Genomic DNA, 26,801 nt, shown 5'->3' on the forward strand with positions numbered 1-26,801 from the left:
TTCATAAAGGGGAGGCAAAAACCTTTAAAAAAAAAAAAAAGATTTTTCAGAAATCAGAAAAATACTTCAAAACAAGGATTTAGGGGCGCCTGGGTGGCTCAGTGGGTTAAGCCTCTGCCTTCGGCTCAGGTCATGATCTCAGGGTCCTGAGATCAAGCCCCACATTGGGCTCTCTGCTCAACAGGAGGCCTGCTTCTCCCTCTGCCTCTGCCTGCTTGTGATCTCTGTGAAATAAATAAATAAAATGTTTAAAAACAAACAAGCATTTATATTATATGCAGGAGAATTAAACATAATCCATTAATAAGAATTTAACTTATGAAAAAAGAACAAGAAAACTCTTAAAAATTAAAAAAGAATAGTAAAAACTAAAATAAATAATAGATATAGTGGAGGGGCGCCTGGGTGGCTCAGTGGGTTAAAGCCTCTGTTTCTGGCTCAGGTCATGATCCCAGTGTCCTGGGATCGAGCCCCACATCAGGTTCTCTGCTCAGCGGGGAGCCTGCTTCCTCCTTTCTCTCTCTGCCTGCCTCTCTACTTGTTATCTCTGTCAAATAAATTTAAAAAAAAAATAGACATAGTTGAATTTATAGTTGAGTAAGTCTCCCAAAGAGATGGAAACTAAAAAGGAAAATAGCACTAAAGTATTAACACAAAAGGTCTAATATCTGAATAGAACATCTAGAAAAAAGGATCAGAATAAAGAAATTATTAAATAACACTGTATCCCAAAAATATAGTAGCATCTCTCCAAGTGCCAGCACAACGTACTGATCTTCCTCAACTGACAATGGGGTTATATCCTATTGAACCTATAAGCTGAAAATATTGTAAATCAAAAGTGTGTTTTATTCAAACAAAAGACCTCATGTATTACTGACCCAACCTATTAGTGCAGAAGCCTAGAAACAGGGGAAAAAAAAAAAACTTCCCTTCCCAATAACCTAATGAACATTATAGCTCCACCTAGCCAACCTTAAACCTTCTCAGAACACTTGCATTAGCCTACATTTCACACAAAGCCATTTTATATCAAAGTCTTAAATATTTCATGTAATTTACTGAATACTGTATTGAAAGTAAAAAACAGAATGGCTTCATGGGTACACAATCGTCTTAAGTGTATCTTAAGTTGTTTACCTTCCTGACAGAGCTGAGATGCTGGGGCCCAGCATCACAGAAGAATATCGTACATCATATTAGTAGACCAGGAAATGATCAAAATTTGAAGTACAGTTTCTACTGAATGCCTATCATTCTTACACTGTCATAAAGTCAAAAAATCTTAAGTCAACTGTCGTAAGTAAGGGACCATATGTATTTTCAAAAACCAGTATCGAGTTATATATAGCCCTATGAAATTTCAAAATATCACAGCTAAAGACAAATATTCCAAAGGTTTCCAGAGAGAAAAAGACAAGTTACATCCAAAAGATCTAAAATCAGAGACACAGGGCACCTGGGTGGCTCAGTCAGCTGAGTGTCCAGCTCTTGGTTTTGGTCAGATCATGATCTCATGGGTCATGATGGGACAGAGCCTTAACACTGGGCTCCACACTCAGCCAAGGAGTCTGCTTCCTAAATATCCTTAACAGACTGTGACAGCATCTTTTAAAAATTCATAGGAAAAAAAAAAAATCATAGCCCAATGCTAAAGAGAGTAAAGAAAATCCTAGAAGGGGAAGAAGGAAGGACTAAACCCCAGAGCCGAAACATGAAAGAAGCTACTCTATAGAGACTTGCTAGCTTCTAAAAAGGGGGCTAGGACTTTTATGCCAAATGGGAACAAAATATAAGGCCTCAGTTTGCTGAAGGTGGGAAGGCAGAACTCACATGGCAAACTCACATCATATTGCAGATATGATTAAGTTAAGGGTCTTGAACACAAAGATTATCTGAGATTTCTGAGGTGGGGTCCTGTAATCAGACGGGTCTTTACAAGGGAAAGAGGGAGCCAGGAGTTAATGCTGATCAGAGTAACTGCCATGTGAAATGACTCAACTGGCCATTTCTGGCTGGAAGATGGAAGAGGCTACCAGCCAAGAAATGCAGGAGGTTTCTAAAAGCTGAAAAAGGGTAAGAGAGGGGCATCTGGGTAGCTCAGTGGGTTAAAAGGTCTCTGCCTTCGGCTCAGGTCATGGTCCCAGGGTCCTAGGATCAAGCCCTCTGCTAGGCAGGGAGCCTGCTTCCCCGCCCCGCCCCCCACCCCCCACCCCGCCTGCCTCTCTGCCTACTTGTGATCTCTATCAAAAAAATTATATAAAAACTTAAAAATAAAAGGATAAGAGAACAGATTCCCCCACTGAATGTCTAGAAGAAACACAGCCTGGTCCACATATCAATTTTGGCCCAGTGAAACCCATTTCCGACTTGACCTCTGTAACTGTAAGATAGTGAAGTTATGTGGTTTTAAGCCACTAAGTTTGTGGTAATTTGTCACACCAGCTACAGAAAACACAGACACACAGACAGAAAGACACACACATACACATACACACACACACAGACATGGTGGGGTGGGGAGGGGCAGCAGTTGTCCTAGAAAGTGTAATGTGTTCCTCTGAAGTCTTTAGGTTCAAAACTTTAAACAGTCCGGTATTGATGGTATCCCTAACAAAACCAGGAGTGTATCTTCAATTTATCTTATCAGTGTATTCCTCTTACACTAGACAGATCTCAAAGATGAGACCTTAAGATGGACTCACAATCAAAATGTATAAAGCTTGTAAGGAAGTAATTCACCATAACCAAGAAACAAAATACTCATGCACACACATACATGCACACACATACATACACACACAAAGGACTCTGAAGAATGTTAATCCAAAGAGAATGTTAATCTAGAAAAAGAGAAAAAAAAAAAAAACAAAACAGATAACATGAATAAAAAGTACAACAAAATAATGATTCATCTGAATACAAATATATCACGAACTACATTAAGTATAAATGCAATGAATGCCCCAGTTCAAGGAAATATCACACTATGATTTTTAAAATCCAGTTATGCTTAGATGAGACAAAGCTTAAAAAAAAAAAAAAACAGGAAAAAGCTGAAAGTAAAAAGACAGAAAAGATACATTCTATATGTTAATATGTACTATATTAAGACAAAACAAACTATAATAAAAAAGGATTCCTAGAGACAGTCTTTTCTTCTGTAATAACAATGTTTTATCAAAAATAGTTTTAATTAATTGAAATACTCAATGAAGGTTTTAAAATTTACATTTTCCTCTTCAAAAAGAACAAACCAAAAGCATCAGAGAGGTTGCTTACATGCCAAGCTTGGTAAGGGGACAGTTTTAGAAACAATGAACACGTGCAACTGCACATAAAACTGCAGGTGGCTAGAAAGGAAACCAGCTAAAAAGAAAAAATAATCTAAAAATAGGCTTAGAACAGTGATTCTGACTGCCTTCACTGGATTTTCAAATTATTTCAGAGCTCAAACTGAGAGCTAAAATGTGCACAATTTGTTTTTAACCAAGAGGGTTATTTTAGAAGTAAGTTCTGCCATAATTAAATACACTTATTTATGTCTTAGAAGTTCTCAAGTACCACTAGCAATTCAGAAACCAAAGAATTTTTAAATACAATGTGATCTTAATGACAAAATATAACAAAGTAAATTATCACAGATTAGTTGAAATAGAAATTCCTGTAACAGTAAGTTTTACTGTTTCTTACAAAATATTTTTAGGGATGTTATGTCTAATGTACATGCCAGGTCTTTTACAGGTTTCCTTGATCTTTGAAGATTACTATAGATTTATAAGTCCCAAAACTTAAGAAACTTAGAACAAGACTTAAAATGTAAACAAAAATTTCCTTGAAAAAAATTAAGACACAGGGTGGCTCAGTCAGTTAAGTGTCTGCCTTCAGCTCAGGTCATAATCTCAGAGTTCTGGGATCAAGCCCCACATCAGGCTCCCTGCTAAGCGGGGAGTCTGCCTCTCCCTCTCCGCCCTGCTTCTGCTCTCTCTCCCTTGAGAGAGTGTGATCTTGCTCTCAAATAAATAAATAAAATCTTTAAAAAAAAAATTAAGACAATAGCAGTGGTTTTTAAATAGGAAGCTACTGCATCCAAAAAGTATCTCTAATTAATCACCTGAATCCAATCATGAGGAAATATTAAACATGCCCATAGGGTGCCTAAGTGGCTCAGTTGGTTAAGCGACTGCCTTCGGCTCCAGTCAATGATCCTAGAGTCCCAGGACTGAGCCCGGCCTTGAGCTCCCTGCTTAGCAGGGAGTCTGCTTCTCCCTCTGACCTTCCCCGCTCACCCTCTCATAGACAGATTAGATAGATGATAGATAAAATGCCCATAACTGACACATTCTACAAATAAGCTGGCCTATAATTTTCAAAAGTATCAAGGCCAGGGAAAGCAAAGGAGGACTGAGGAACTATTCCAGATTGAAGACGACTAAGGAGACATGATTAACATAAATCATTCTTAACTGGATCCTTTTCTTACAAAGCTATTGAAACAACTGGAAAATTTAAATGTAATTTGAGGATTACACGGTGGCATGTATCAATGTTAATCACCTGATTCTGGTGACTGAATTGTGGTTACGCTGTAGAATATACCTGTGTCTAGAAAATACACACCAAAGTATTCAGGGGTGATAAGTGAGCATACCAGCAAGTTATTCTCAAACTGTTCAAAACAAAAAGTTCTTTGTCCTATACTTGCAACTTTCCTGTAAACTGAAAATCACCCCCCCAAAATGTTTTTTTAATTTAAGTAAACTCTACCCCCCAACATGGGACTCAAACCCACAACCCTGAGATCAAGAGTTGCACATTCTACCAACTGAGCCAGGCAGCTTCCACCTATCCCCCACAAATGTCTTAAGTAATCTTTATTGTTTAGTCATAAAAATGAGAATAGGATTTTTTTTTTTTTTTTTAGTTCACTAATTCAGGGGCATTTAGTGATCAGTGTTCCATTAATCTATGAAGGAACACAACCAAGTAAGATTTCTCTAAAAAGAGAATATACTGATTTTTTTCATCAATGAAACTTAAAAAGGGAATGATCCCATTCCAAAATGACAAATTCTAATGGCCCTAAATTAAATTCTCTTCATCACATTCCTCTAAAGAAATTCTAGGACCGGGGCTCCTGGGTGGCTCAGTGGGTTAAAGTCTCTGCCTTCGGCTCAGGTCATGATCCCAGGGTGCTGGGATGGAGCCCCGCATTGGGCTATCTGCTCAGCAGGGAGCCTGCTACCTCCTCTCTCTCTGCCTGCTTCTCTGCCCACTTGTGATCTCCGTCTGCAAATAAATAAAATCTTAAAAAAAAAAAATTCTAGGACCTTCCGTTCTAATTTCCTTTCATCTGTTGAATAAATGGATACATACATGCTAGGCACTGAGAATATAGTAATGATCATAACAGACTCCTGTGGAAGGCAGATACTGAATAACAGGAAAAATAACTATTTAATTCTAATGATAACTGGTATGAAGGGAAGTATACGATGTTATACAAAGAGTTAACAGAAAACTCTAATAATACATGTGCAGGTGGAGGTAGGACAGAAAGGAGCATTAGAGATAAACCACCCTTTAAGAGTACCTAGCGTCTTAAAAAAAAAAAAAAAAAAAAGACACCTAACATTAAGACCTCAAGGTTGAGTGGGAGTTAGCCATTTAGTATCCCTGGAACTTAAAAGTCCATGAAGGGTTTGTAGTAAGAGATGAAGGGGGGCGGCGGGGGGGCCTAGGTGCCAAGCCTTTAAAGATCCTCAAATGGCACTAGAAAGATACTAAGAATCTTTTCCCTGCAGTCACAGATTTTTCAAACCTTATTTATTGTTCAATCTTAACTTCAAGTCCCCTTATACACAGAACCTTAATACATAATATAAACAAAAGTAGCAACATTTCATCTAAAGAGGAAATAGGGTACTTAAGAACTACATGAGTTGGGATGTCTAGGTGGCTCAGTGGGTTAAAGCCTCTGCCTTCGGCTCAGGTCATGATCCTGGGGTCCTGGGATCAAGCCCCACATCGGGCTCTCTGCTCGTCAGGGAGCCTGCTTCCTCCACTCTCTCTGCCTGCCTCGCTGACTACTTGTGATCTCTGTCAAATAAATAAATAAATCTTTAAAAAAAAAAAAAGGAAGAACTACAAGAGTTGAGCCTATTTACCAAAGTAAGGGCAAAGGCAAAAACAGGCAACTATTGAAAAGAAAACATTACCAAAATAATATATGCTGGGTCACAGCAGACTTTCAATTAGAATCTGATTAAATAATCCAATTAAAATAATTCAAAAAGCACTTATGTACAAAGGAACTAAACACAAGGAATCATGAGGGATAGGGGAATACCAGAAGATACAGGAACTCGTAACAGCAGGAGCTATACCCCTAAATCCAAAAGGATAAGGGGCAGGAGAGATAACCAGAATTTGGAAGAGAAAGTCACATAGAGAAGACCACCCTGAAGGGAGAAATGATCTGTCTTGGGACACAGCCAACCCACAGGGAACAAACCAGGGAAGTAAATATTCTGAGCTTACCTTCCTTACTGCTTCCTATCTTCCTGTGTTCCACACTGGCTGCACCCACTCTGAAGCCTGAAGTCACAGATGCCCACTGACATAATCCATACAGGTAAGCCTCCCAAGAGCAAAGACCAGGGCGGGAAGAGAGTAGATTAGGAAGATCAAACAGAAGTTATCTGTCATGTAGAACTATGCACAGAGGTATTAGGAAAGATCAAACCTAGCCTTCTGGGGTCTTTTTAAAAAAAAAAGGAAAAAAAAAAAAAGGTTTCCCAGCAGGAACAATTAACGTGAAGCTTAGTGAATGAGCAGAGTTAGCAGACAAAGGAAGTAGGGGAGACAGACATTCCAAGCAAAGAGACTAGCCACTATAAAGGTATACTGCTTCAAGAGTACATCAGTTAGGATGTCTGAAGCAGAGGCAAGAAAGGGAAAGGAATAAAGCTAAAGAGGCAAGGAGAGACAAGATCATGCTTACATCAACACCATGATATACAAACTAGCCTTTATCCTGAAGGCAGAATTTAAGGATTGACATGGTATCATCTGCGAGGGGTGGGTGTGGGTTTTAACAGAAGTAACAGACATAGATATATTTTTTTTAAATGGTAGAAGTACGTTCTCTCTTATTTCTTGGTTGAATAGCTCTTGCCTAGTCACTTCACAGAAACTGCCAGGCAGAGCAGGAGTGTGAAGAAGAATGAAAACACTACTAATATCTAATTACATGTTCTAAGTCACTTCAGCCTCCCCCCCCCCCCCCGTACTTCCCCATACTTTGACTTTTTCGGGGAATAGGGAGACAAAAACATTGTTAGTGACCACATTAAATAATTTATTTAAGGGGCACCTGGGTGGCTTAGTTGGTTAAGCTCGGATTCTTGATTTTGGCTCAAGTCATGACCTCAGGGTCATGAGACTGAGCTCCACGTTGGACTCTGCACTAAAGCACAGAGTCTGCTCAAGATGTGCATGCTCTCTCTCTATATATAAATAAATAAATTTTTTTAAAAATAATTTATTTAAGATTCTAACCAAAGTACTGGTAATTCAAAATTTACACTGGGGTATATTCGTGTTGCTATGAAGTGGAGAATTATTTTTTTTAAGATTTTATTTTTAAGTAATCTCTACACCTAACATGGGGTTCAACCTTACAACCCCGAGATCGAGTCAGATGCTCTTACCAACTGAGCCAGTCAGGTTCTAAAAACAACTTTGGCACCTCCACCCTCTTTGCAAAGGACAATATATTTTCAGAAATGCCACACTGGTAATTCAAAAATTTGAGGATCTACACTCCTTGCCAGCCCGATGGGAGACACACTATTTTGTGATGCATAAAACAGATAAGGTTCCTGTCATCAATACACTTACCTGTAATGAGGGAGCATTTTTAAGTAAATATACAAATAAACATAATTACAAATTCGTTATGTGCTACAAACAAAAGCAACAAGGATGAGGTTTAAATGAAATAAGCTATTTGATTTAGAACAAAGATATTACTGCTGCTCTTTGCAAAAGCAACATCCATGGGGTGACAGAGACAAAAAATCAAATCACAGTGGATTGCAACACCATGAGAAGACAGATCCAAGATCTTGGGCTGGGAACTGTCAAGAGAAGGTATGGTAAGGAAAGTTTTTTTTTACAATGGGAAAAACAATCATGCTTGCATGTTGATTAGTGGGGGGGCGGTAGAGAGTAGTTGCATGGAACAGAAAGAATGGATGACAGATATGATGACTAATAATACTGACATTTTATATACAAGTGTTCAGCTAAATGCTTTATGTACAATTCTTTATTTAATCTCTAAGGTCACAACTGTCCCAAAATGAATAATGAGAAAACTAAACTCAAAGAAGTTAGGTAATCTGAATACACTGTACAGTGGCAGAATTAAGATTCAAACCCAAGTCTTTATGACTCCAAAACACACCATACCACATGGCTCTATCCATTCAATAAATACTTTTCAAATCACTTTTTTTTCCCATAAATCACTTCTTTTAAAAGAAATTTTTTTTTTCCTTTTTTAAAGTAATCTCCATGCCCAGTGTGAGGCTCAAGCTCACTTTTAACCTCAACTCTGAGGTTAAAAGTCACATGCTCTACTGACTGAGCCAGCCAGGACACCCCTCAACCACTTAAGTGCCAGTTACTATGCACTGAGGAGTAGAGATGCTCTTTTGAAGGTGACAAAGGGGAAACAGACGTCTATACTTCAAGTCATGGACAAAATGGAGGAACAAGTTAGATGGCGTAGCACAAAGAGGCAGTAAGTCTACCCTGGGCTAATCAGTGAAGACTTCCGATGGTGCTTATTAGGCAGAAGAGAGACACAACAAAGTTAATTCCAACTTAAGACAGATAGATCATGGAAAGGCAAACAGACACAAATTTACATGCTGTGTTTGGAACACTTCAAGAAGTTGAGCATGGCAGGAATGCGTTGAGAGCTGGAAGAGACGAGATCGAAAAGCCTTTTATATCATGCTGTGGAATGTAAAGTTGAAACTACAGAAAGTGAAAAACCATTTCCAGACTTTGAAATAAGATTAGGCTACTATGAAGACTCAAACTAATTACGAGGTTCAAGCTGTAGCTTGGTGAACAGCTTACAGACAACCAAAATAACCTAAGATCTGGAAGGACACTCCCAAACTAGCTATATAAAAATGAAGATGAAGAAGGAGGAGTTCCAAAGCCTTTTTTTTTTTTTTTTTTGAAAAAAGGTAGTCCTAACTCTAAGTGAGATGAGAACAGTTCTTTGTTAATTAGGACAAAACAAAAAAGTGGTTGAGCCCAAACTGTGTGATCAATAGGGAGGCGACTAGAGAACTTCCTCAATACCACAAACAGTGGTATCTGAGACAGAAGATGGGCTTGGATAATTCTTTTCTCCAAAAAGCATCCTGAACAGAGACAGGATAAGCCTGCTGTTTACCATGAAAGCAAGAAGAAAGTTTCCAATCTCCAAAAAAAAAAAAAAAAAAAAAAAAAAAAAAAAAGGTCTTCCTTTTGCTTTAGGGTCTTAATTACATCAGTCAGCCATCTGACAATGGCTCAGGAAGACTGATAACTCTTTTTCTGCTAAGCATGTTGCTCAATTCAGAAGCTGTACAGTTCCAGCACTAAGTAGATACGACAAGCAAAAAGAAGCAAGAGGATACTATCTACTCTTGTAAATAACACAAGCCATTATTCAGTCTCATCAATGAAACCAAATCAAAGGGAAAGGAAATATAATTTAGAACTTCAGATTTATTCTTCCAAGCTGACCTCCAGGTACAAGCCCCATTCCAAACGTTCTGCCGCACACCCTGGTCACCCAGAATAAGACATCTCTGTATCTGATGCCGTTACGTCAGACTGGAGTGCATTTGTACTCCATGTCACACAATAAATGCACAAACTACTTTCAAAACCCAACTTAAATGTCACTCCCTCGATGCCACCCAAACTATATGCCTACACAACTTTCTAATATTTCCATGCATTGTATTTAATAGTGTAATACCTACTCCTCCCAAGTGAAATCTCTTAATAAACATTACTAAATGCTTAGTCAATGATAGGTTTAGCGCTTGGTTCTAAAATTTTAAAAACTGAGTAATACAATCTGCCGCCTTTCAAAAGCTTCCCAACTACACTGAAACATAGTGCGAACAGGTATGTGTTTCAAGTGCTAGGGGAGTGCAGATAACATCAATGTGTGCTACAAGACTAGCTCACTCAATCTTCCTTCTACCCTCTCCACCCCACCCCAAGAGTACCATCTTGCTCTGCAGAAGCTAAAAAGCCAAAACCAACATTGTTCAATTGTTCTCAGAGCTGGGCTTCTGGGTACAATTTCAGACCTGTCAATGATATACTTTCATGGGTTACAAAAATCAAAAGTGAGGTGGAGATCTCTTATTACCCCTTTACATTACTCTCTATTGGCAAACAAGCTGAGATATGAGATTTTTTTCAAAGTGCTGCTCCAGAATCCATTCTCTAATTCTCTGGATGTTGAGAAGCCAATTACAGTGGAGGCAAGATTGGACTCAAATTCCAACACCCCGTCACCAGCTCCAAGTGTCAAGAGGTAGTTGAGGCAGCAACAAAGTAGCAGAAGCTTTCTAATTCTTGATTGGAATCCATGAATCAAATTCTTAGTAATTACAATGGCACCATCAGAGATGACAGCTTCCCTAGTAGGCCAGTTCTTAGAATTCTGGAGTTTTACAGGGCAAGAAGACTATCAAACTGCAACACAAGAGGAAAAAATACTGCAGAATGAAACTAGAATCAGTACCCTGAAATTCCTTTTAACTATAAAAAGTTTCAAGTCCCTGAATTCAGGGTTGATAAATAATGAAACAGTTAATTTGTCCAATACATGTAAGAGTTGAGCTCTACTGACTGCCTTAATTTATCTTGAGTTCTGGTCATGCTTCCCATTTCTTCATAGGTGCAGTAATGATAGAGATCTTGTACATAGTAACTGAAACCTTGGAGAAACTCAAAATCCTATTATAGTCCTCCAAAAAGTACTACTAGTAAACTTAGTTGGACTTGAACTCCAAACGGTTTCCTCTGATGGACAGCAGCTGAAACTTTTGTTTCAGTTCTTTTTCCTTGGCTAGGTTGCTTGCATTTCATTCCACACATGCATAGTTCAGGGTCAGCCTATGATACTGGCAAACTTTTACTGCAAAACTGAAAGCTCTAGAATAAAAACTAAATACATAGCTTTGCCTCTATTCTCCATAGCCTAAAAATTTATTAGTTTTTCCAGTCCTCTAAGGTTGATGACACAAGCCTCTTTCAACCTTCATTCACTCAGAAGAAGTGGATGGTGGGTTGGTGTGTATGCATGTGTTAGGTGACTTGAATATGAAAAGGCTTAGGTTAGTGTAACTGTGAATTTCATAGATCAGTAAATTAAAAAGACAGAAGAGACAGAATCAAAGACAAAAAAAAAAAACCAGAAACAAAAAAAACCCACAAAAAACCAAACAGACAAAATGAAAGAAAAAGGGAAGAATAAGTATTGTAATTGATACTGATTTTACTGGCCAGTAACATTTAAAAAAAAAAAAAAAAAAACTACTTCCAACTAACATTTAAAAAATTTTTAAAAATCTTAGAAATCTTACTTGACATTTCACCAACTTATACATGAACACTAGATTTACCTTCCTTTTCTTTCTTCACAAACCAGAAACAATTGTAGGGGGGCAAAAAAAAAAAAATTAAAAAAAAAAACAAAAACAGTATTAGTCCTGGAACTACATCTCAGCACAAATAATCTATAAATAATACCACTCTGGGGTTGTTGTAGTGCTAAATGTAGATGCAGAAAGGAAGGAAAGGGGAATATTGAAAATTCAAAGATTTGATACCCATCGCTTCCAAATCAATCTTATTATTGCCAACCCCAATTAAATCTACCCTAAAAAGTAAAAGCCATAAGAAAACATGTTTTGAGGTTATTCACCCAAGTGTGCAGTTCTCAGAGATTTGTTTATGCACAGAAAACCTGCAAATTCTGTCATGTGGGGCAGGGAGGAGTGGGATTACCTATAGTCTACCCATAAATATAAAAGGTGGCACATGTATTAGAAAAATTTCTATTACATGATTAAAATAGAAAATTTCAGTTATCTAAAATGCTAAGTATTCTATAGAATTACCAATTTAAGAAATCTACTTCTATAAATATACTACACTTTAAGTATCAGTATATGAAAAGAAACATCCTACAGGGGCACCTGGGTTTCTCAGTTGGTTAAGCCTCTGCCTTCAGCTCAGATATTGATCTCAGGGTCCTGGGATCGAGTCCCCCCACTGGGCTCCCTGCTCAGCAGAGAGTCCCCTTCTCCCTCTCCCTCTGCCTGCTGCTCCCCTTGCTTGTGCTCTAATAAAAAAATAAAATCTTTATTTAAAAAAAATCCTATAAATCACATCTTTTGATCTAGTGTTCTATGGCAGCAAAAACTGTTTATGTAAAACAAATTGACAAAGCAACCTCCAAACACGTTTTATATAAACTTCAATATGAACAAATTAAATCACAAATTCAACCATGAAACAAATGCATTACTAACTCTTGGTTCTTACTAACTTATTTCGGGCCATAAACCCTCAAATTTGATAGCTACTGTATAATAAAGAATTTGAATGGCCTTTGTCTCTGCTTCTGGGAGGGAGTTTATAATCCTTGGAATTTCCCCAATGATGGGGATATCTTTGTTTATGATAACAAGATGGCTCAGGAATGGGGGCTGGTCACCAGAAAGACCAATCATTTGACTAATGTTGAGGCTCTGACAGCTGAGCTTCTGAGTCGGGAAAGAGGGCTGGGGACAGAGTTCAGTCACATGGCCAATGATTCAATCAATCATGCCTACATGTGAAACAAACTCTGGACACCAAAGCTCAGTAGAGCCTCGTGACTGATAAACAACACACTGATGTGCCGGGAGGGTGATGTGCCCTGATTCCACAGGAAGGGATACAGAAGCTTTGTGTATGGGACCATCGCATTCTGTCCCGTGTCTCTTCATTTGGCTCATTCCAATCTGTTTGCTTTAAAATAAAACTGTAACCACAACAATAGTGCCTTCCTGCATTCTGAGTCATTCTAATAAATGATCACATCTTGGGGGGTTGTAAGACACCCCCCACCAACCCCATCCCACTGAAGATCTGTGACCAGATGGTCAGAACTGTGGGTAGAATGGGGATTCAACTTCCTACTGGCATCTGAAATGGGAGCCATCATGAGTCTGGGTGGTTAATGTCAAAATAGCACTGCAGTTTACCAAGTGATGCCAGAATATCAAACTTCTAATGGAGCTTCCTCCATCATTTCTTATACAAGCTAACTTCTCTACGCTGAGATACATAAGGAATGAAGCCACAGAACTTGTAGAATTTGTATCATCATGCAATCCAAATCATGCAAGCCCCATTCCTTACAATTTCTGGCTCAGCAAATCAACCTCCAGAAAAATTATCTTTAAAAAAAGTTATTGTAAGTAGTTGGAGAAAGTGGTATTAAATCCCAAAAAACTTTTTTAAATCTTTTGAAACATAAGTTTGTATAATACTGCATGAAGGGTCAGCAAACTTTTTCTGAACAGAGCCAGAGTGTAAATATTTTAGGCTTTATAGGCCATATGGTGTCTGTCATAACTACTCAACCATGTTATTACAAAAGTGAAAACAGCCATAGCAACATGTGAAAAAAAAAAAATGCTGCTATGTTACAATAAAACTTTATTTTTCAAAAAATGAGAGGAGGACTGAATTTAGCCCACATGGATCATTTACTGATCCCTGACCTAATTTCCTCAAATAAACATTCAAATTCATGCAAGGCATCTCATGGCATGAAGCTCTAGTGTCATACCAATAATTAACAGTCTGAAAAATAAAGTTAATACATTTTCTTAGGGGAAAAAAAACCAAACCTGAATTTATAGTAAAATACATAACACACACATATTAATGATACAAGTCATATGTTATATATCAAAATGTTACAAATCATATGATATAAATCAAATATATATATAGAAAGAATATAATGAGAAGTAGATGACCAAAGCTATACCAGAAATCTTTGCTACATTTTAGAGTATTTTTATTTAACTTCAAATTTTTCATATAATGTCTAAAACATAACCAAAATTCAAAAATTTCTTCAACTCACACGGAAGCACATATTAAGTACCAGGCACTGTGATAGGAGCTATAAGAGTCCCTGGTAGAATAACTCATTCTGAAACAAATGTTTATCCATACAGTAGTTAAAACGATTTTATTTTGGGTAAGACAAAGTCTAGTGCCAAGACAAGGTTTAGTCCCTCAACTCCTACAAATAAATATTTATATGTTCTGCGCCATGTACTTACTAAGAAAACCTATATTCTTTACTAGCACACATTTACTATAGCTTGTTCCTCTATAAACCCATCTTGTTAATGACTATTAAAAGGAAGACGGTCTCATTAAACTCCATTAATAAAAGATGTCATCCATCCAAAGAGGAGATGAAGAAATGTACTCTAAAATGTTTGACTGTTGAATCTTAATATGTAAAAGAAAAATGGAGGAAAGTTAGCAACTGGTTAGATTGTATATCAGCCTTAAAATAACAAAGGTAAAGATAAAAAATACTATTTCATAATAGAACTTTGGCAGGAAGATTGAGGAATTTCTTATTTTCCCCATGATTTTAAGATATTATACAATTTTGTAATACCCCTTAAAAAAATACAATTTTAGGGTGCCTGGGTGGCTCCATCATCAGGCATCTACCTTTGGCTCAGGTCATGATACTGGAGTCCTGGGATGGAGCCGTGCATCAGGCTCCCTGCTCAGTGGGAAGCCTGCTTTCCCCTCTCCCTCTCACACTCCCCCTGCTTGTGTTCCCTCTCTCGCTGTGTCTCTCTATCAAATAAATAAATAAAATCTTAAAAAAAAAACAAACAAACAAAAAAAACAATTTTGGGGCACCTGGGTGGCTCAGTGGGTTAAAGCCTCTGCCTTCGGCTCAGGTCATGATCTCAGGGTCCTGGGATCGAGCCCCATATCAGGCTCTCTGCTCAGCAGGGAGCCTGCTTCCCTTCCTCTCTCTCTCTCTCTGCCTGCCTCTCTGCCTAGTTGTGATCTCTGTCAAATAAATAAAATCTTTTTAAAAAAATATATAAAATAAAAATACAATTTTAATCCATATTATGAAGATGACAAACTATCTCTCCCGAAGATTTACACAAATATAAAGTCATACCATATTTAGAACTGATTTATTGTATCATATGTATTAGTCTTCTAATGCTGTTATAACAAACTACTACAAACTTAGTGGCTTAAAACAACAGAAATGTATTCAATTACAGTTCTAGAGGCCAGAAACCCAAACTGAATTTTATAGAACTAAATGAAAGTATCAAAAGGACCATGCTCCCTCGGAAAGTTTCAAGGGAGAATCTTTTTCCTTGCTTCTTCCAGCTTCTGGTATTCCTGGGCTTGTCACCACATCATTCTAATGTCTGTTCTTATATATAACCATTTTGATTTCTACTCTTCTAGGTCAAATTCTCTTCTGCCTCTTTTTTTTATTTTTAAAGACAGAGGATAAGCCCAAGTGTGTTGGGAGTGGGAGGGTAGTGTCAGAGGGAGTGAGAGAAAGAGAATCCCAGGCAGGCTCCAGGCCTAGAACAGAGCCCAATGGAAGCTTAATCTCACAACTGATCGAGATTGTGACCCAAGAAGAAATCAAGAATCAGACACCCAACCAATAGAGCCATGCAGACACCCCTCTCCCTTCCTCTTATAAGGACATATACGATCATATTTATAACATACCTGGATAATCCAGGATAATCTCCCCAGCTCAAGATCTTTAACTTACATCCTCAAAGTCCTGTCATATAAAGTAATATATCTCTAGGGATTAGGACTTGGATACCTTTGAGGACTATTACTCAGCTTAGTACCATGTGGTTCACCTTAAAAATGTCAGATGAATATATAAACCCATTAGAATTCTGAAAATATAAATCTATTAGAATTCTTAATATATTTTTTTCCATGGTAAATCAGCCAATCTTATGAGTATTACTGAATGTTCCCAGCCATTGGGTGCTAACTCAACATATCAAACTTTCTCATTTATTTATTTTTTACTTTTTTATTTTCATGCCTTTTCATTTTAAATGACACTCAACAATCTGCACTGTATCTTTCCACCTATTGGTTCAGGTTCTGATTAACAGTTTATAATCCTTAATAGCTAACAAAAAATACAGACATGATAGTACTAAAGATGACCCATGCGTACTAGATGAGTTTGCTAGAGTTATCTACTGTAAGTGTATGGCATTAAGCTTTTGATTGGTGAGGCATCCATTCCAAACACATCCATCTCAAATACACATATTACTAGCTATACTGGATAGCTACTAGCAAAACAACTACATAGGAAACCAGGTTACCCCTATCCATGACATTCTCCTTTCAAAAAGCTTTCAGTAACCTAGGTAACTAACTGCTTGAGTGACTCCATTTTTTCCTTCTGTATCCTAATTCCCACTCTGACACTTTAAATTCACCAACAGTCATGATCCCGGAGATCACCAACAGACTGAACCCACAAAACCCTAGCACACCCCACCCTCTGACCCTACAACAGGCTCATGCTCCCTCCCTCCCTCTCTACTTGCAACCTTGATATAGAGCCTTTATGTGGCCCTGGAGAGCGCCATTTACTCTTCAAGACCTATAAATAATACATCTTGTTTTTTAAAGTTCCCTGTTGGTTTTAGGAGGTGGTCCTGAATCAGTAAGAGCCATGAGAGCTAGCCCAGCCAAAACAAGGGCCCCGGTGGCAGTAGGGGCCCTTGTTCATTAACCCTCGAAATGAGTTAAATACAGGCCTGGGTAAGAATCTAGGGCATTCTTAGCCAAGACCATCATAACAGGCTGCCATAACAAAGTACTACAACTAGAAGGTTTAAACAACAAAAATTAATTTTCTCATGATTCTGGAGGCTAGAAATCTAAGATCAACATGTCAGCAGGGTTCTAAAAAACTATGTCTTTGACCTGTAAAAGGCCATCTTCTCTGTTTGTCTTCACATGGTCTTTCTTCTATGTGTGTCTATGTCCTAATCGTCTCCTCTTACAAGGACACCAATCAGGGGCACCTGGCTGTCCAACTCGGTTTCTGCTCAGGTCGTGATCTCATGGTCTTGGGACCAAGCCCCTGAGTTGGGCTCCCCACTCAGCACAGTCTGCTTTGGGTTCTCTCTCCTCCTGCCTCTCTCCCCACTCACTGGCTCTCTCCCTCTCTCAAATAAATAAAATCTTTAAAAAAAAAAAAAAAAAAAGGACACCAACCCTAGTGGATAAGGGCCCACCCAGTAATCCCATTCTAACATAATTACTTCTTTAAAAACCCTATCTCCAAAAACAGTCACATTCTGAGGTACTAGAAATTAGGACTTCAACATACGCATTCTGGGGGAACACAATTCAGCTGACAACAAGTGCCAAAGAAAAGCACGCTTAATCTTAAAACTCATGACATATTGGGGCACCTGGGTGGCTCAGTGGGTTAAAGCCTCTGCCTTCCGCTCAAGTCATGATCCCAGGGTCCTGGGATTGAGCCTCACATCAGGCTCTCTGCCCAGCAGGGAGCCTGCTTCCTTTCCTCTCTCTCTGCCTGCCTCTCGGCCTACTTGTGATCTCTGTCAAATAAATAAATAAAATATTAAAATTAAAAAAAAAAAAAACCTCATGAAATATCTTTAAGAAACTGGTTGAGGAAACCTAAAATAAATACCAACAGGACATTAGGGATCAGCAGAAATCCTATAATATTATGGATAAGTTCACCAAAACTAACACTGAAGTCAGTAAGGATGGACAAAGAATTGTACAACAAAGAGCCAGAAAAAACTATAGGTGAAGATACATGACAAATTTGGGAGATTTTTTTTTTTTTAATGGAAGCATAATGACCAGTAAATGACATTGAGAATACATATCATAGACTAAACTATAATAACCCCATAAGGCAATGGTTCTCCAACTATGGTCCAAAATTCCCAGGGTCCCCAACATTCTGCCTTTTCTAACTATGTATCTGTGAAAAGCCAGACTTTCTTCATATATTTCAACCAAAACAACAAATCACAACAGATTAAATGCAAAAACAGGCATGAGAATCCAGTTGTCTTTTACTAAACAAAACATTAAAAAGATTTGCAGAAATGTAAAAACAATACCATTCTTCTCACAAATCTTTTTGCTTTGATAAGAGTTATTTTTCATTAAAATGTTATTTGCATTAACATGTAATGGCTGTGTTTATTGTTAAGTAAGTTAATAAGTACTTTAAAATTTAAGTTTTAATTTCTGATATAATACTGGAAGATCTTCCCATATAAACTAAAAACCCTTGCATTCTCAATAATTTTGGATGTTAAGTGCGCCTGAGAACTGAAAGTGTGAGAACTCAGAGAATTGACCCAGTTAGCACCTCTACTGCAGGAACTTACTCCACCTTCCCAGTGCCTGGACAAACTACATCTGCCTACTTAGTCAAACCTAAGGTTTACCAATGATTAAAAAAAAAAGTATTTTTGTAATGATAAATCCATCAACAGTACTTACAAACCTAAACATGTAGAGTATTATGTTAATAACATAGCTCCAAAATACATTAAAAATGATAAAAATTCAAAGAGAAATAGAATACATAAAAAACTAGAGTCAGAGATACAACATACCTTCCTCAACAATTAAAACAAGAAGAAATAAAATCAGCATGGATACAGAAGAATTGAACAATATTATCAACCAACTTGACCTGATGAGTTTACAGAACATCATCCAACTGCAACAAAATATACATTCTTCTCAAGTACACACAAAACATTTACCAAGAGAGCCTACATTCTGGGTTATAAAACAATTTATAATAAATTTGAAAGGAGTCATATCGTATAGTATTTTCTTACTACTGCAGATTCAAATTAGAAATCAATAGCAGAAAAAAAAAATCAATAGCAGAGAGATCCTTTGAAAATCTTGAAATATTTCCAAATAGCCCCTAGGCCAGAGAAGAAACCAAAAAGGAAAATTAGGATCATTTCAAGCTGAATGTAAATGAAAGTACAACATACCTAAATTTGAGATATAGATAACACGGTATTTCAAGGGAAAATTACAGACCTAAAACACCTGTAATAAGGAAAAGATAAAGGCTCTCAGACCTCAGTTTTTACTTTAAGAAAGTATAAAATAAGTAAATTAATTCCAAGGAAAGGGAAAGATGAAATAATCAAGTACAAAAATAAAAGTCATCACAATAGAACAGAAAAACAGTACAGAAAATTAATGAAACCAAAGGCTGAGGATTTTTTTTAGAAGATTAATAAAACTGATGAACTAGCCATACTAATCGTTTAAAAGGAGAAAAGACACCATTTAAGAATATCAAGAATGAGACATGTGACATTATTACAGTCTTCAAATATTAAAAGAATAAGGGAATGTAATTAACACTCTTATGCAAATAAATGTAACAACATAGGTGAAATGGCCAAATTCCTGGAAAACTACAAAGCTTACTCAAGAAGAAACAGATAAAGAGAACAGCCCTGTATCTACTAAAGACATTAAATATAATGTCTAAACAGGGTGCTAAAACCACCCTGCCAAGAAAAATCCCAGGCCCAGATGGCTTCATTGGTGAATTCTAACAAACATTTAAAAGGTAACAAGTATCAATTCAACAGACACTTTTCCATAGAAGTGAGGAAGAAGGAATACTACTGTCCAACATATTTGTAAAGCCAGCATTACAGTGACACCAAAACCAGAAAAAGACATTACAATAACTCTCAGGAGCACAGAAGCAAAAGTTCTTAACAAAATTTTAGCAAGTGAAGTCTAACAATCAATGAAATGGAGAACACATCATAGTCACATGGAGTTTATCCCTGGAAGGCAAGGCTAGTTTAACATTCAAAAAGGAAAAAGAAAAAAAAAAAAAAAAAAGTCATTTCAACAGACACAGAAAAAGCATTTAACAAAATCCATCATCCACTCCTGGTAGGAACTCTCAGCAAACTGCACCTAGAAGGCAACCTCCTCAAATCTCATAAAGCATATTTCTGAAAAATCTGTAATACACATAATAGTGATAAACTAAGTGCTTTCTTACGAAAATAAAAAGAACAATGTCCACTTCCACTGCTCCTACTCAACATTTTCTTGAAGCATCAAACTAGTGCAATAAGGCAAAGAAGAAAATAAAAAGGAACAGAAAGGAAAGAAAAGAAGGAAGGACCAGGGAGGGGGAGGAGAGCAGAGGAGTGGTGAGGTAAGAAGAGAAAGTAAAGAAGCAAAACTAAAATTGTATTTATATAATCCTCTACGTAGAAAATCCAATGAAACCTGTACAATAGCTACCATAACTATTAAGTGACTTTAACAAGGATACAAAATAAGTATATAAATATCAATTCAATTTCTCTACATGCAAGCAAAAAATGAGCAATCACACTAAGGCTATAAAAAAAAATACCATTTACAACAGTCAAAAAATATGATATACTTTGGAATAATCTGACAAAAAATGAGCAACCCTTAAAATACTAAAACCTATGGAGCCACATGAAAAGATGCTCGACATCATTAATAATCGCCAGGGAAATGGAAACTAAAACCCCAGTATTAGAATGGCTAAAATACTTAATTGAATAACTAAAACTAAAAGGACCGACCATATCAAGTGCTGGGGGGGGCGGGGGAGTGAGGCAACTAAAACTTTCATACAGTGCCAGGAGGAAGATGAAATGGTATAGTCATTTTGGAAAATAATTCAGGCATAGAGTTAGTAATAAAGTTAAACAGACATCTACCGCGTACCCTATCTACCATTCTACTCAAGAGGTATTTACCCAAGAGAGATAAAAACATATGGCCATATAAAGACTTGTACACTAATGTTCACAGAAGTTTTATCTGTAATAGACAAAACCCCAAAACAATCCAGATGTTCATCAACATGTCAATGGATTTTTTTACAGAAGTGTAGCAATGGAGTAGTACTCAGCAATAAAAAAGTAGTGAAATATTTTTACACACAGTAACATGGATTAATCTCAAAACAATTATGCTGAAAAAGACAGAAAAACAATATATAGCATATAATTCTATTTATATAAAATTCTAGAAAATATAAACTAATCCATAGTGACGGAGAATCTGAGAACAGGGGGATAGAAAGGCAGGATAACAAAGAAGGCTGAAAAAATTGGGGGGTGAGGTATGTTCATTATCTTGAATGTGATTATGGTCTCCGGGATAGTATGTGTATCAAAATTTGTAAAATTGTATGCTTTAATTATGTGCAATTTATTTTACCCCAAAAAAAGACTTTAACAGTAGGATAACTGGTAATGGTTACACAACAGTATGAATACATTTAATACCAATGATCTATACACTAAAAAACGGTTAAAATAATAAATTTCATGTTATGTATATTTTATCAGAAACACAAAAAATTAAAAAAAAAAAAAAAGAGTAGGTATACTGAACTCAAAGCTGAACCTAAAATAACTACAGTCATTAAGATGAGTAAAGAATCCGTTCTAGGCATCTACTTCTTTGACTATGTGACTTCTATTCTGGCCAGCTGCTTAAATGTGAATGTAAAGCCTTTAACAAGCTATTACCTGTGAGATATGATTGATGGAAGACTCCATTCTCCGAAGCTGAGAGGCTTGGATATCCAGCAATTGGAGGACATTATTAGCCAATGCATTTATCTGATAAGCAACACTAGCTAGGGATTGGGTTGTATAGGCTTTGGTCTCTTCTAAAGCTTTTCTCTTGTCGGCAGCCTGAAAATAAGAACAAACAAACAAACAAACAAAAAATACTTATGTTAATGTTCATTAAACATATATTCTATAGAAAGGCAAAGTTACAATTATATTTTTTTAATGGAAAGACCCAATAAAATAAAAAAACTTATCAGGTAAGTCTGATGATAGTTTCAGGACACTGCTGAGGCCATAGCAGAAATCCTATCTGCCCGGTGGGACCCTTTGTCTCTTGAGTGGCCAATCCACTGAGGTCCACCAAAGGAGCCACCAAGTGACTGTCATCAGAGGCATACATCACAGTTGGTTCTGAGTCACCTAAAGCCTCTCAAACCACCTATTTATCACATTACATCTTTAGGACCTTACGCCAGCCTCAAGCTCCCAACCCACTGTTGAGACTTGAGCTAAACCACTCTGTAATACTGCTGCCTCAGCATCCACTTTGTGTGGCTAAGAGGCCTACAGGGGCCTTCAACTGACACTACCTCCTCCCACAAGTGCACTCCCTAGATAACAGCCCTCAAGGTCACAAGTAAATATAAGTTCCAGATAGGATTCCCCAAAACCCCCTTGTGATAAACAATCTCTCCAGTCTCTCAGCTCCTTCCCCTTTTGTGCCGCATAGATAAGACCACCTTGGAGCTTATCAAAACCCTCTTTATAGTTTTTGGTTTGAACAGGCCAATCCAGAATTTGCCTGGAAAACCCAGAGCACTGCACCTGAGGACCCTAATGAAAGCATGTACCCCAAGTCCTGCTGCTCACTGCCTGCCTACATCCTGCACTGAACTCCCCGTGTCCCCTGGAGTCATCATACTGTGTACCCCCAGGACCTGTGAGTAATAAACTTCTCTATTCCACTTTCCCTTGCAGTCTTTTACTGAACCTTGGCTCACCATCCAGAGGCTCTACTTAACAAATGTTAACAAAAAATCCCAACACCTACCAACAATGACAGAGATTAAATCCATTCCATCTTATATTCCTGTTTACATTAATCAACATCAGAACTCCAACCTCCCTGTTATCCATTATAACTACATCTCTCATCTCCACAAAAACTACTGTGAAATTTATAAAGCAAACCTCTACCACCCATTCTTCCCAAAGTCCTATACATAACTCAGAATTCAGGTGGTGAGAAAAGTTCAGAGGCAAAGTTCAAAGCAAAGCTCAGAACAAAGTTCAAAAAAAAGTGATAAACTCTATGTAGGGGGATCACAAATAAAGGGTAAATATCATTAATATATAATCTAAAAATGAAAAAGACCAAGAATCAATAAAGAAAAGAGAGGTCTAACAGTTCACAAAAAAGGTAATACAATCATTTTTAAGCATTTGAAAAGATATTCAACCTGATTCACTTTAAAAAAAGAAATGCAGGGGCACCTGGGTGGCTCAGTTGGTTAAGCGTCTGCCTCCAGCTCAGGTCATGATCCCAGGGTCCTGGGATTGAGCCCCGAGTCGGGCTCTCTGCTCTCTGCTCAGCAGGGAGCCTGCTTCTCCCTCTCCCTCTGCCCTTCCCACTGCTTGTGATATCTCTCTCTCTCTCTCTCTCTGTCGGATGAATAAAATCTGAAAGGAAGAAAGGAGGGAGGGAGGGAGGGAGGAAGAAAATAAAAGAAATGCAGGGGGTGCCTGGGTGGCTCATCGGTTAAGCTGTCAACTCTTGATTTCTGCTTGATCTCGGGGTCCTGGGATCGTTGGACTCTGCTCAGTGAAGAGTCAGCTTGAGGATTCTTTTCCTCTCTCTCTGCCTCTACCTCTCCCCCCAAAACATGCTTGCTTGCTTTTTCATAAATAAATAAATAAATAAATAAATAAATAAATAAAATCTTTTAAAAAAGAAAATACTCCCTGATACATTACTGGTGATAACCAGCAAAATTACATACCAATTTATTTTCTGTCCCAGTAATCTGACTTTAGGGATCTACCTCAAAGAATCACTGGCAAAAATATATAATGCAGTTATGCATGATACCACTATTTATGATAGTCAAAGACTGGAAACAACCCATCTAATCAATAGAGGACTGAATAAATTATGAGCTCTCAAAACAATGGAGTGCTATACTGCTGCAATAAGGAATGTTATTATTACCACTACACTGATCTCCAGAATACTGCTAAGGTGAAAAACACAAGATGGGAAAAAAAAAAAAAAAGTTTCTGGAATGCTACCATTTAAGAAATAGGGAAAGATGAAAATATTTGCCTATATTTATTTTTTTAAGATTTATTTTATTGACAGACAGACAGACAAGTAGGCAGAGAAACAGGCAGAGAGAGAGGATGAAGCAGGCTCCCCACTGAGCAGAGAGCCCGATGCGGGGCTCGATCCTAGAACCCCAGGATCATGACCTGAGCTGAAGGCAGAGGCTTTAACCCACTGAGCCACCCAGGTGCCCCTATATTTTTTAATAAAGAAGAATAAACTTTTCATTTTTTTAAGACTTATTTATTTCAGAGGGAGATTGAGAGAGTGCATGAGGTGGGGAGACAAACGAAAAGAGAAAGCAGATTCCCCGCTGTGCATGAGGCCCAAGAAAGGGCTCAATCCCAGGACCCTGAGTTCTTGACCTGAGCAGAAACCAAGAATTGAACGCAACTGACTGAGCCACCAGGTGCCCCTAAACCATAACATTTAAAAAAATAATAATTACATTTAGGGGTGCCTGGGTGATTCAGTCGGTTAAGTGTTTGCCTTTGGCTCAGGTCATGATCTCCAGGGTCCGGGGATGGAACCCTGCATCAGGACCCCTGCTTAGTGGAGAACCTGCTTCTCCTTCTCCCTCTGTAGCTCCCCCTGCTTGTGCGATCTCTCTCTCTCACACACCCATACACCCGCACACGTACTCTCTCTCCCTCAAATAAATCAATAACATAAAAAAATAATTACATTTAGGGGCACCAAGGTGGCTCAGTCAATTAAGCATTCAGCTCAGGTCATGATCTCATGGCCCTGGTACCAAGCCCCACATCGAGCTCCCTGCTCAACAGGGAGTCTGCTTCTTTCTCCCTCAGTCCCTCCCCTTCACTCATGTGCTAATGGATTAAATTCTTCAAAAAAATAAAAACTAAAAAATAATTACATGTAAGGTGAGGGGTTAAACAGGTTGGAGGGAACATAGCTAACATTCTTTAAACATACCTTGTTTTATTATAGATTTGTTTTTAGAACTATGTAAATAATTTATACAATTATACAATAAAATTAAATTTTAAAAAATTACCCAAAATTAAATATAAAATTAATCAAATGGGCCTGCATATCCAATTAGTGGCTTAACCAAAGGGGATATAAAAAGGGACATCAAAGCACAGTAATTTGATTGTTTATTGTTTTGTTTTGTTTTTAGAGGGGGTCAGGGAGGGGCAGAGGAGAAAGGGGGAGAGAAAATTAAGCAGGCTCCACACCCAGTGTGGAGCAATGAGGGGCCCATCTCACCACCCTGAGGTCATAACCTGAGCAAAAATCAAGAGCTCGACACCTACTGACTGAGCCACCCAGGTGCCTCTTGGTTGTTCATTCTTAATCGGATTTATCTTTAAGACAACTTGATAATTCAAAGGGGGGGGGACCCTGAAACTATTTTTTTTTTTTTTTTTAAGATTTATTTGACAGAGACAGCAAGAGAGAGAACACAAGCAGGAGGAGTGGGAGAGGGAGAAGCAGGCCTCCCGCTGAGCAGGGAGCCCCATGCAGGGCTTGATCCCAGGACACTGGGATGGTGAGCTGAGCCAAAGGCAGACGTCCAATGACTGAGCCACCCCAAATTATCCTTTTCTTCAATGAACTGTCTTGGCACTTATTCAAAAATCAATTGACTGCAGAGATGTGGGTCATTTCAGGGCTCTTTTTTGGGTACCACTGTTAAATGGATAATCCTCATCTAGTACTATACTGAATTGATTACTGTAGATTTAGTTAACACCTTTTTTTCTTTTTTAAGGTTTTATTTGTTTATTCGACAGAGAGAGAGACAGTGAGAGAGGGAACACAAGCAGAGGAAGTGGGAGAGAGAGAAGCAAGCTTCCAGCCCAGCAGGCAGCCCAATGCTGGGCTCGATCCCAGGACCCTGAGATCATGACCTGAGCTGAAGGCAAGATGCTTAACCAACTGAGCCACCCAGGTGCCCCACTTTAGTAACTCTTGAAGACCGGTAGTTGAAGTCCCCCAGATTTTTCTTTTTCAAGATTGTTTTAGGTATTTTTAAGATTTTTGCACTTTCATGTAATTTTAGAATCAGTTTGTCAACTTCCACAGAAGAGTCTGCTGAAAATTTGAGTGGAATTACACTGAATCTATAAAACAATTTGGAGAAAACTGCCATTTAATAATACTGCATCTTCCAGTTGTGAACACAAAAACCCACTCCTACTATTTAGGTCTGGAGACCTAACTGCTGAGAGAATTTAAAGTTTTTGTGTACTGGAGCACCTGGGTGGCTCAGTGGGTTAAAAGCTTCTGCCTTCGGCTCAAGTCATGATCCCAGGGTCCTGGGATCGAGCCCCACATCCGGCTCTCTGCTCCGTGGAGAGCCTGCTTCCTCCTCTCTCTCTGCGCCTGCCTCTCTGCCTACTTGTGATCTCTGTGAATTAAATAAATAAAATCTTTAAAGTGTTTGTGTACCAACTGCAAACATTTTGTTAAATTTATCCCTATATATTTCATATTTTTGATGCTCTCATGAATGGTACTGTTTTTATCATTTCAATTGCAACTGCAAGCTTATAGAAGTACAACTGGTCTTTGAATACTGACCTTGTAATCCTGCAACACTGCTGTATTATTTGCTGCAGTTGTTTTTTTATAGATTTCTTGGGCTATTATATAGAGAGACAATCATTAAAGATGGTTTTACT

General features: G+C 37.9%; 1 protein-coding gene across 10 annotated transcripts in view; it reads right to left on the reverse strand.

The window, feature by feature from the left end:
• Nucleotides 1-26,801, reverse strand: part of ABI1 (abl interactor 1) — a 118,308-nt gene that overhangs the window by 48,934 nt on the left and 42,573 nt on the right. For all 10 annotated transcript variants that reach the window (XM_032848936.1, XM_032848937.1, XM_032848944.1 and 7 more), the window contains exon 2: nt 21,780-21,947. In XM_032848936.1, coding sequence (XP_032704827.1) covers nt 21,780-21,947 — 168 coding nt within the window. The remainder of the gene's footprint in view (nt 1-21,779; nt 21,948-26,801) is intronic.

Source organism: Lontra canadensis, unplaced genomic scaffold (genome assembly GCF_010015895.1).
Source record: "Lontra canadensis isolate GAN:19392208 unplaced genomic scaffold, GSC_riverotter_1.0 scaffold215, whole genome shotgun sequence".
Classification (NCBI taxonomy): Eukaryota; Metazoa; Chordata; class Mammalia; order Carnivora; family Mustelidae; genus Lontra; species Lontra canadensis.